This window comes from Centrocercus urophasianus, unplaced genomic scaffold (genome assembly GCF_019232065.1).
Source record: "Centrocercus urophasianus isolate 14NV4802_14NV808 unplaced genomic scaffold, USGS_Curo_1.0 seq_12, whole genome shotgun sequence".
NCBI lineage: Eukaryota > Metazoa > Chordata > Aves > Galliformes > Phasianidae > Centrocercus > Centrocercus urophasianus.
The window spans coordinates 8,372,770-8,384,476 of record NW_024884364.1 but is presented as its reverse complement, the minus strand read 5'-3'; the positions used below and the strand labels follow the sequence as shown (position 1 = coordinate 8,384,476).

Genomic DNA, 11,707 nt, shown 5'->3' with positions numbered 1-11,707 from the left:
GAACTTGGATTTTGAAGTGCCCCCAAGTGTCAACTAACACACAGGAATAGGGAGCTGGTACACACACACTGCTGCTTAGCACATCAGCTCTCCATCCAGTCTACAGCTCAGTTCATTCTACATTATTTAAAGAGCTATCTTATGGTGTTTACGTGTTCTTACTTTAAGAGCTCATTCTTAATCACCAAACCACATACTGAATTTTAAGCATGCAATTAAATCTTACGTGGGAATGTCATGGATTCAGGCTAGTTCAAAAAGACCAGCTGCTTTATCCACAGACTGACATAAGCTTGTGCTGAAACGTGTTTCTGTGTTAAGAAGATGGACAAACAGGATGTCTAAAATCAGAGATGAGGCTCTGCCTCAAAGCTTATTTTGTTTCTGTACCTTTGAGAAAGTTGCAAGCAGACATAATTTAACAACCATCAACTTAATTTTTTGACCAGATGTAAACAGTCTCCCTCAATTTCCAAAGAATCTGCTGCAAAAGCTCAGATCACTTCTAAGAAAAAGAAACAAAAGTAAACACTTAAAATGAGAGACAGTGGAGAACAGACACAGAGTAAATAAATACAGGTCCTCAGTCCATAAGTCCATTTGCTACTGAATCCCAACCTCAAGAAACGGATATCCTACTGATCCATCTCCTTGAAACAAACATTAAGGCAGGGCAGTAACTTCCATAAAGGAAGAAAAGGTCCAGGCTAGAAAGGCACAGTGAGGTTCCTCATGCTGGGCATTCTCATAAGATCCACTTCATCCCTCTTTTCATAACAAATCTTTCCACCCTTGCAGCTGCTTTCATTTCTGGCTCAACTGTTCCTGCATTCCTCTTCTTTGGCAAGCAAGGCTGATCAGCCCTCTCATACAGGCCTAACAAGGTAAAGTCTGTACAGTGCCTAGAATGTGCAAGGTGCAACGTAAGTGCTAAATGGTCTTATTCTAGAGATTAATGAATTAAAACTCCAAAAAAATATATGCACTGAGGTAACTATGAAGTACTACATTCTCTCATGATTAAAAAATAACCCATGGAATTTCCTTCTATAGAAAAGATGAATCCTGCATACATGATGAAAGTGGTAATACCTTATTCATGTCCTGTCAAGCTTCCTGAAGCTGCAGGGTGATCTTTTAGTCAAAGCAAAAGCAGGGAAGACTTGCAGTTCTCAGAGAAACTAAGAACTCTGCAGTGATGTCCTTCTCAAATATTTCTGTGAAACTTCCAACGCTGGTCTGCTTCAACCCATGACATCTGGAGAAGCAGGTGTCTCGTAAAGCAGAAGCAACATGCAATTAGTTTTCATACCTAGCATTCTGACAAATGGCCAGAAATGTCTGCTAGCAAGGATAAGAAGAATAATAACATACATGAGCTCTCTGTAAAGCTCAATTGTTGTCCTTAGTGTTCCATGCTCTATTATTTGGGAATGTTGACAGTAAGACTGCGTGTAGAAACCAACGTACAAGCCCCCATCAGAACACTCAGGGTATCAAGTATAAATGGATGATCCTAGTGTTCAGAAAAGGATCACTACAATTATTAAACACTGCACATACTTTACATCTCTGCGTCAGCTTTGGCTGAAAAGAGACAATGTGATTCAATGGCCTAATGATTTGGTTGACAAAAAAAAAAACAAATTCTGTGTTCCTATGCTCTGTATGACAGGTTTCAGATGTGGCAAAAAGAAGTCCAATAGCACCCTAAACAACAAGTAAATACTGCTGCAAAATGCTGATGCAAGTACCAGAATTCAACCGACATTCATGTGTTTTCAAAGATCACTGATAACGTCCCAACGAGGTATCCTGCTTCTGTTCAAACAGTAACAGACATGGTAGGTCCCGCTTAGTGGTTTCACTCCGTTACTTTCCTCTAGTTCTTCTGTCAAATATTCCCTTCATCGATGCTCTGAAGCTGAAGTCTTTGGCTAGCATGGGGCCTGATGCCACGCCGTGTGTTCACACCGCTTCCTGGCAGAGTCCGCGCAGGAAAAAGAGCTCCTGGTAAAGCACCTTCCCCAAACAAGCTGATTTTCACATCAGCTTCAATAGCTCTTGCTAAGCTGGATGCATAACTGTCCAGAGATTTATGAACATCAGCTTTTACGTGAAGAACAGAATTCTTTGCAGTTTCTGAAAGGAAAAAAGCAAAAAACGGTAAATAAGAACAAACAGCAGGGCTGTGCAAATGCATCAGTATCGATCCATGTGTAAAGGTACGACCATGCCTTCTGTAAAGCAACTACCCTACACAGTGCATTTACCAAGAACATCCAGTATTTCCAAGCCATTCAATGAACGCAAAGCTTCAGCGCAAACATAAAATAAGTAGAGAAAAATTCCCTCCAATTCAAGTGAAAAAAAAAAAAAAAAAAAGTGATCTGATAAAGCAAAGTGTTCATATATGTATGTTTAATTTCCAAAAGTGTATGTTGAATGATTTTCTGAACCTGATGAGGGGGAACAGTTTAAAACTAAAAAGTGGGAGGTTTAGATTACATGTGAGGGGGAAGTTTTTTGCTGAGAGGGTGGTGAGGTGTTGGCACAGGCTGCCCAGAGAAGCTGAGGATGCCACATCCCTGGAGATGTTTGAGGCTGGGTTGGATGGGGCCATGGGCAGCCTGAGCTGGTGGGTGGCAGCCCTGCCCATAGCAGGGGGGTTAGAACTAACTAATACTTGAAGTCCCTTCCAACTCAAGCCATTCTATGATTCTAATCTATGCATGCTCTTATTATTTCATAACTGTAAAAATGAGATAGGTTTTATCATTACTCAATGCTTTGAGGTATTCTGCTCATTCGTGCACTGACAATTATTTAGTAAATTCAGTCATTCATTACCAAGACTTCTAGTTCACACTCCCACAACAATCAGCCTACCTTAAACTAACCTTGCAACACCTACAGATCACCACAATAACACTTCATTAGTGCAGTATCAACATGAGCTGGCTGAAAAAAAGTTGTACATGATTCATCTATTTCCAGCTGTATCTACTGAGAAACGTGCCCAGTTGATAAAGTTAAAAACAAACAAAAATAGAAACAACACAATTATATTTAGATCAATGAAATCTGTAAATAGACAGATTTCAAGGCTATGAATGACAAAGTTGAGAGTAGGCAGCAAATGTGAAGCAATGACTTAACAGAATCAAAGTACGAAGGCAGGAAAATATGTTCATTGAGAAACATAAAACAGACTGCAGTAGTAGCTAGACAAGTGGAGTTGCAGAGAAGATACTGCTGCTCAGCATAGGTGTGGTGCATGAAGGGAATCCCATCTTCTAACTCTTGTCCTTGCCTGCTGCTGCTTCAGAACTGAAAGAAAAACTTGCTCTTACTCTCTGAAGTGCTTGTATTAGGTGTCAGATCTCTCAAAGTGAACAGTTATTAGATATGCTGGAACACCTCTCCTATGAAGAAAGGTTGAGGGAACTGGGCTTCTTTAGCTTGGAGAAGGGAAGGCTCTGGAGAGAATCACTGCAGCCTTCTAATACTTGAAGGGAGCTTATAAACGGGAGGGGGAAAGACTGTTTGCATGGGTTGATAGCGATAGGACAAGGGGGGATGGTTTTAAGCTGAGGCAGGAAGGTTTAGGTTAGATATTAGGAGGAAGTTTTTCACACAGAGGTGGTGACGCACTGAACAGGTTGCCCAAGGAGGCTGTGGATGCCCCATCCCTGGAGGCATTCAAGGCCAGGCTGGATGTGGCTCTGGGCAGCCTGGCCTGCTGGTTGGCGACCCTGCACATAGCAGGGGGGTTGAAACTACATGATCATTGCGGTCCTTTTCAACCCAGGCCATTCTATGATTCCGTGATATGTTCTCAGGCAATTCTAGAGGTCCTAAGAGGCTTCCTGAGAAGGTAATATATTTTGTTCTGAGTGTTTTCATACTTACCCCTAAGCCCATTTTTAATTTGCTCTACTTCATCTTCAAATGTCACTGAACTCCTTCTTCGAGGAGGACAGACACAATGTGGAAGAGAAGGGCCATCTGAGCTATAGTCTTCAAGAAGCATTGTGTCTGTTCCTGAAACAAAGCAAGTGTTCTCAAAGTGAAAAACAGCAATGCTCAGATACAATAACAAAATTACATGAAGAGAGAAACCAAAATGTTAAGTAGTGCCAAAATCTTTCCAGTCTGCAACTGTTCCTTCTGAAGATGTCTAAATCCAGCCCTTGTGGGCAAATTTTGTTTTAATTAAACACTGCACACAAAACAAATGAGTTCAGAGTTTTCATAGAAAGGATTTGGAATTCTTTTCTCGTTAGCAATATAAAACCCCAAGTGGCTCCAAAACGCTCAGCTGCAGAGATTATAACATCAATAGGACGTGATGCAAAGGTGAAACCTTACCTTCTGTTAATAAAGGGTAAAGCCAAGGGCAACTTCTACATCTGATCAAGACAGAAGCTAACGATGGCCACCTGAGAAGCAGACTACAGCTGCCAAATGTCAGGCTTGCAATCAGACCACAATGGAAATCTGAATTGGAGACTTCTCCTCTACAATGTAGTTTTTGACAAACTATTTTGATTTTCTCAAGTGTATTTTAATAGGGAGTAGTCATTTTCAGTTTATCAGTCATTTCACCTCTAAGTATTTGCTTTGCACCTTTTTGATATTAAATTGTGTTTGAGCACAAGGAAATTCATCTTGACATCTCTGCAGTGCTTTCATGCAAACAGCAAAACTGCAGCTTAGTCCTCCCTTGTGATGCTGGTGTCTTAGCTGTACAAGGGGGAGGCAGAGCAAGCAGTCTGGGGAAATGCCAAGACAACACTGAGCAGCCCTCAGAAAAGCCAGTGTTCCAAGGCACAGCTTCCTTACGTGTGATCTTTACCACTACTTTCATGGCATCCTGTGACATGGCACCAGGCCAGGACAAAGAGTCTTCACAGGTTTCTTAACACCTCCAGGTAGCGACTTCACATCCCTCTTCATTCATTTCAACACTTTTGGTTCCCAGATTTATTGTTTTTTGCAACAAGGAGGTGTTCCAGTGCCAATTTTACAGAAAGTGAGAGAAAGATGTTGCTGGAAATGCAGCTGTAGACAACATACCTCTCCATAGGTCTAGCATTTGTTGACAATTGATCGATAAAAAGTTTGTCAGTGCACTACATAATGTGAAATTTATGTGTTCTGCCATTATTCAATTAAGCACACAGTGAGCTTACGTTCTAACGCAGCATAAAACACGTTAGCAGCTTTCTGTGATGTTCTGTGGATCAACTGGGCTTTGAACCTGTCTGCTGAAAATAGTTGACTCCTACTGATCTCCAAAGCTACCACCATACAACGGAAGGGTGCTACTAGCAAGATCAAAGAAGAAAGTATCTTTGAAGCAGAACTTCTAATGGCCTATGGTAGAAATTTGGTTTGTTCATCTAAACTGCTCAGTATCATTCCTCAAATGATGGCAACACACAATGATTTCAAACAATAACAGGCTTCATCTGATGTTACTCTCATTTGTCACACACAGTTGCACAATACTCACAGCAGGCACAAAAATACAAGCATAAAATTACTACCTAAATAAAACCCAGCTCCATAGATTTGCTTTAGAAATGCAAGAAACAAACCTCTGGTAAAGCAATTGTTAAAAGATCTCCCTCTGGTGTCTCTAAAGCAGAACTACTCTTTTAAAATAATTACAGATCAGTTAAGAAGTGGTAGCTGAAATAACTGCCAGAAAAATTTAGTTAGTTTTGGATAGAAAAATGTCTGGCAGAAATCTTTCTCCCTTCTCCAAACTACCTTCAACTCAGAGATCTTAAGTAGTGACAAATCCCAAGCTGAAACCATCTGATGCAGTTATGTTTAGACTGCAGGGTCAGTGTGATAAGGCCTATTACAAACTAGGAATCAGAGAAGCATTCTCCACATCACTTTGTTGCTCTGTTTCTTGCAGATACAGGCAAAGTTCAAGAAGAATGACAGAAACTGAAGGAGAAAATCATAAGCAGTATGTCCCATTCCCAGGAAGCACTAGCAAGGGAGGGTCATTACTCCTTGCAAGTAGTTACATTGAGAGCAAGGAAGGGAAGGGATTGCAGCGGTTTTATTGTGACAGCTGGAACAGATGCTTCACGTTTTCCATCCATCGAGAGACATCCGAGTATGTAAACACCGATTATCGCAGAGAGTTCTGCCAAGTTACAAGTGCAAACTTCTGCCCAAGATGAGAGAGCAAGAGCCTTTATTTACCTGAATCCTGTGAACAGCTGAAACCTGTGTCTCCTGTGCTGCTGCTGTTTCCTAATGTCCGCCCACCTGCCATGAGGGCAGTGAGATGAGGGGATAGTCCCAAATCTGCAAAAGAGTTTCATTCTCATTACTCAGTGGATGGTTAAGTGGTCTATAAGAGCAAGAACTTATAGTAACACTGATTCTACCACCTCATTTACTCTTGTATCTGTAAAACTTACTGTTCTTCCAGAGTGCAGAGCATTTGGACCTTCCATCTTACAAGTAGAAACATCAGGTGAGCTGCTTTCAAGTATCTTTGGAGTCCTTCCATACGACAAGACTCTCTTCTACCCACGCTATCTCTCTCCCACTCCATTTGCAATTGCATGTTTTATCAGCAAGACAGGCTGAACACTGAGCACGCATACCCACAGAGATGGGATCACTTGCCAGACACTTGCTAGCCAGTGAACAACCTGGTAGCCACCAGCAGGTGGGAGAGCCCATTAGCATGGCAAGAAATTTACTAGCAATACCAGGGCACTGAGAGAGCTTGCTTCTTTCAAATCCTCAAATATGGGAAGGAGGAGAATCTAGGATTCTTACATAAGTGCTGTCTTTGGATCTTGCATAAAGATGTATTTTTTTTTCCTATCACTGTCCAGCTGGTACGCCCAATACATCTGAAACTATTATCAGTTTCTTATAACCTGGAAAGACGAAGTTTTCCTATCTTTTCCCTCCCACCAGATCCCAACATATTCATTCACATCATCTCATGGATACAGATTTGGCAAAGGGAGGAGAACTAGAAATCTCTTGCAGCTTGTGATGTGGTGCAGCTGCACAACTCCTTCCTTTATATGGAGTCTCTTCCAGTAACTCCAGGTCGCAAAAAGACAACAGATGCCTTGCTATTCTCCCCTTACTTCTATATTTCAGACCTTCCTTCCCAATTAAGTAACTTTAGTTATCACCTCTGCCTGGAATGTCCTAAGGAACCATATGAAAATGTCTTATTTTTTGGAAGATTCTAAGCAGAACCAGAAAAAGGATAAAAAAAAAAAAAATTAGAATTTTATTGCATTACTAATTAAAAAGGAAATTCTGAGCAGCTGAAGCTCTCAGACTGCAACTAAGGGACACACCAAATAGATTTACTACTTTACATAGTTCTACAGTGTTTAGGATCTTCACAACCATAAAATCTGAGTTCACAGAAATACTGTAATATAACAAGAGCTGTATAAGTTCAGTGAATCCGAGAGTTATAGTACAGAACTAGTGTGCAGTATATGTGGCAAAATCATAGAATCCTAAGGTTGGAAAAGATCACTAAGATCATCTAGTCCAATCATTAACCCATCACTACCACGCCAACTGTACCATGCCCCTCAGTGCCACATCTGCATGGCTCCTAAAAATCTTTAGGGAGGGTGATCACAAAATACGCTGTCGGTAGTGCTTAAATCTCAATAAAACAAAATGGTTACAATAGTTACAAGAGGAGTTTGAGAGAGATTAGTTTTATTAACTTAATTACTATGTCCCCTCGGCAGGGAAAACTTTACTGGCCTAAGAGGACAAGGTTTTCTCCTTTCAAGTGTCTGTGATAAACCAAACAAGATTGCTGAAGCCTCCAGAAACATCTTACTTTGTTTACAGAGCTCTGAAACGTGCCAGCTAGACGCAATATGAAGAATTGCTCTTAGTGGTGTATTAAGAATGTCTTACCTGTGATCCTATTGGAAATGCTGAATAACCTTGAGGTCCTATGCCGCTGAACAAACGACTCACGGTAATACCGATCCCCAAAGCACATTCCTAGTAGTTCCTTGCGCACTGTTTTGTTCCACAGTCCGTAAATTAACGGGTGGCAAATGGCACTGGAGAAGGACAACCACGTAGCTAATGTCTCCAAGGCAGGAGAAATACTGTTTTTTCCCCAAAGCGCCTCCGATGTTATTACTACCATGTAAGGTCCCCACGTAATAACAAAAGCACCGATGACCACCAAGATGGTTATGAAAGCTTTGCACTGGTTGGCAGAGTAGACAACCCCTTGGAAAGCGTTCCTTCTGCTTCCTGAGGAGGACGTGGAAGTGCTGGAGTTCTTCCTCCCATTCCTCTGGGAGTCCTCCTCCACGATGACAACACTGCCACAGTGGATTTTGCGGGCTTTAATCCTAGCCACACGGAATATGAACCCATAGCAGATCATCATGACCAGGAAAGGCAGCAACGCACACCAGACCTGCCAAAAGGCAGTGTAACCAGCCTCTTTGTGCCACGCGGCTACACACATCCACTTGAACTGGTCAAACTCCAAAGACGACCAGCCAAAGAGGGGAGGGAGGCAGCCAATGAGGGAATGTAGCCACACATACACAAGAGCCACCACTGCTCTGTTGCCTGTAATCTTCATTGGGTATACCATAGGGTAAAGGACAGCATAATACCTGGTGAACAACAAAAAAAAGTCAACAGGAGCACAAATCAAGAACAGCAAAAAACATATGTAATGATGTTGATATATGGCTCTTTTCTCTAAACTTCAACATACACTTTTCTATGAACCTCAAGGTGAATTATTTTTAACAGGAAGCCTGTTAAGTGTAATTGAATGTAAGAATACAGAGCTTTGCAGGGAAGACTGTAAAACTAGGCTGAAGGCACACATAACTATTAAGTCATAGAATCACAAGGTTGGAAAGGGCCTGCAAGATCATCTAGTCCAACTGTGCTCCCATTACCATTGCTACTACAAACCACTAAGCAATATCTCATAGCTCCTCATCCAAATACCTCTTGCAATCTGCCCCTGGGAGTGAATTTTAAATTGTTGCTTCTTGTTTTACAAGTAACGTATTACTACAGCACTATTTCCTTTAAAAATAGCTAGATGCAAATCAGCTTTTTATATTATCAATGGCAATGTTTTCTTCTGCTCTGTGTCAAAGTTTCACGTGGGACTGAAGGAAAACGACATTGCAACTGCATGCAGTGTCATCCAAGCAGTGTTTCTCCAGCCTGCACACAGCCAACAAGTCACCCTATGGAATGATTGAGCAATTGGTTACCACTCATCACAAAAAGCCACTTACCGGTCTATGGCTATGAGTCCAAGAGTAAGCATGCTGGCTGAGCTGATAAGCATGTAGAGCAGAGCTGAGAAATTGCACCAAACAACTCCAAAGATCCATTCCCGCCTGATAGAACTGGTGACAACAAAAGGCAGCACCAGGACAGAGAGCAGGAAGTTGGAGAGGGTCAGGCTGAACACAAACTTGTTGCTCAGCGTGAGAAGGTAAGACTTCCGATAGAGGGTGACAACAATGATGAGGTTGCCCAAGCAGATGAAAACAGCAATGACGATTATAGCAACGGCTTCAGTGATTCTGACCGCACCGTCTTCTTGCGTGGTGAGGTTCCTCAGAGTGTTCCCATTGCTGAGGGAAGAATTGCTGCTCATGGTCAGAGTGAGCAGAGCAGGAGCGGCCAAGACATGCTGAGCACCTGGAAGCAGAACAACACCGCTCAGAAATTTTCCAGCAACATTTCCTCACATTCTCTCCAAAGACTGGAAACTCTTCTGTCTGCATCAATTAAACCTTACCTGGAGGATGCAGGAAACCATTTTAGGTAGGAAACCGAAGGGGCAGGAGATTGACAATGGGTACACCGGAGGTCAGTAGCAGAGCCCAGCCTAGAAAAGGGAAGAAACTATCTGAAAGACAGAAAGAGGCAAGTGGAACACGAGGAAACAAAGAAAGTTAACACACTTTATTTATAGATTTGCTAAGTTGTATTTTTTTTCCTAAGCCATACCAGCCAGCTGTATGTCTAGGCTGGAAGAAATAAAAATGATGTAACTAAATCTTTGATAACTTGAAGGAAGGTAAGGGTTTTTTTTGGTTTGTTTTTTTTTTGTTGTTTTTTAAGTTTGGCCAGTTTGACCATCTTCACTGTTACACTGCATTTCGCATATACAGCATCTGCTGGTGTCTGTGGGTGTCTGGCTACTCATACTCATATCCTACTGACTCCTTAACAGTTTCCAGGTCATGTCCAAAGGCTCAGGAAACACTGCCCATATTCTCAGTGTGCTCTCTCCAGGTTCATCATCACAGCTACGAACAGCAATTCTAACTCCAACACCAAAGGCCTGGCATAAAGAAGCCTTCAGTACAAAGGGTACAAAAGACAGCTGGCATTAAGCTGTAGCCCACTCTCCAGCAGTGCCCACAAACCCTTAATCGCGTGAAGTTTCAGTGCTCAGCACCCAGCCTGCTGCCTCACCACCTCCTCTGGTTAAATCTCTACGTTCCCCTCAGCTCTTCAGCCCCTTCTCCCCGCTACCTCCAGCTTGTGCTCCAACCTCCTTCATCCAACCCCACCACCCAACCACCCAACACACCAGAACAAATAACGTTAAAAGTGCAAATACAAAAACTAAAAAAACAAGAGTTTGGTTTCAACTTCTCAATGCAAAGTTGCTATTCACACCCCCAGGAGACAGAGGGGCTGAAGTTCCCTTGCCGTAACGGTGCCCACCTGCAGTCCCCGGCAGGCCGGGAGCGCTCGGGGCACCTCTGTCTCATCGGGAGGCTTTCGCGGCCCCGGGAGCGCCGTCAGGCCACAGAGCCATCTTTTACTCATTTTTCAGCTGTGCTTTTTCCTACGACTCTCACCGAAGGAGCAGCGGGGCCACGCTTTACACCGCACAGCTTAGCTCTCCTCGGGGCATTCGCCGCCGCGCGTCCCTCCGGGCTGCCCCGTCCCGCCCCACCCCGCCCGAAGCTGGACGCATCCCAAGGCCGGCGGGCAGCGCGAGCAGGGCCGGGGGATCGCCTCCATTTTGCCCCCGCGCTCCCTCCGGCAGCGAACAAAGGCCGGAGGGAAGAAGCGAAAGGAGCGCTTCCCGTAGGCCACGCCGCGCATCCCTCTCCTCGCCCGGTGCCCGCCCCGCCCCGTCCCGCACCGCCGCACCGCATTCACTCACCCGCCGACCGCCTCCGCCAGGGCGGGAGGTATCGGGTGTCGGCGGCCGAGCCCCGCCATGCCCCCGCCCCGCGCTCGCCCCTCTCCCCACCCATCCGCCGCCTCTTTTCTCTTTCTCGCACCGCCCCCGCCGCCGGGTGCGGGCTGTGGCGGGAGGGGTCCAGCCCGCGGGAACGGCGTGGCTCTGCCGCAGGGCCGCACGGCCCCGTTGTCAGCGCACAGCCGCGGGCTGGCTTTACACCGGGAGATGTCGGCGGGCACGGCGAGGGGCAGAGCGCGGCCAACCGGCCGTCCAGCCCCGAGCGCCGGCACACCGCCTCGCAGTCGGGCAGGGGCTGCTGCTGCTGCCTCCTAGGGAGCGCGGCACGGGTGTGGCCGAAGGCGCGAAGGACAACCATGTGCCGTAGCTCCAACGTTCTCCACAATCACGCGGGACTTGGCGCTTGCCGCGCTGTCACACCTGGTCACTTTTAAGGACCTCCCCCCGGCGGGCTCC

The 11,707-nt window shown here is 44.5% G+C and overlaps 1 protein-coding gene across 7 annotated transcripts; it reads right to left on the bottom strand.

Moving 5' to 3' along the window:
* Positions 1-342: 342 nt before the first annotated feature.
* Positions 343-11,687, bottom strand: GPR161 (G protein-coupled receptor 161). Of its 7 annotated transcripts, none has more exons than XM_042810997.1 (7): positions 11,672-11,687; positions 9,827-9,937; positions 9,315-9,726; positions 7,945-8,669; positions 6,229-6,333; positions 3,913-4,044; positions 343-2,142 (listed from the first exon to the last, which is right to left on the bottom strand). In XM_042810997.1, exons 3-7 carry the CDS (start codon positions 9,680-9,682, stop codon positions 1,895-1,897), a joined length of 1,578 nt encoding a protein of 525 aa, XP_042666931.1. In that variant the 5' UTR covers positions 9,683-9,726; positions 9,827-9,937; positions 11,672-11,687; the 3' UTR covers positions 343-1,894. The 7 variants fall into 7 exon arrangements, with proteins under 7 accessions (XP_042666931.1, XP_042666926.1, XP_042666930.1 ...); XM_042810992.1 differs by lacking the exon at positions 11,672-11,687 and adding an exon at positions 11,213-11,285; XM_042810996.1 differs by lacking the exon at positions 11,672-11,687 and adding an exon at positions 11,213-11,274 and having other exon boundaries at positions 9,827-9,916.
* Positions 11,688-11,707: the final 20 nt, after the last annotated feature.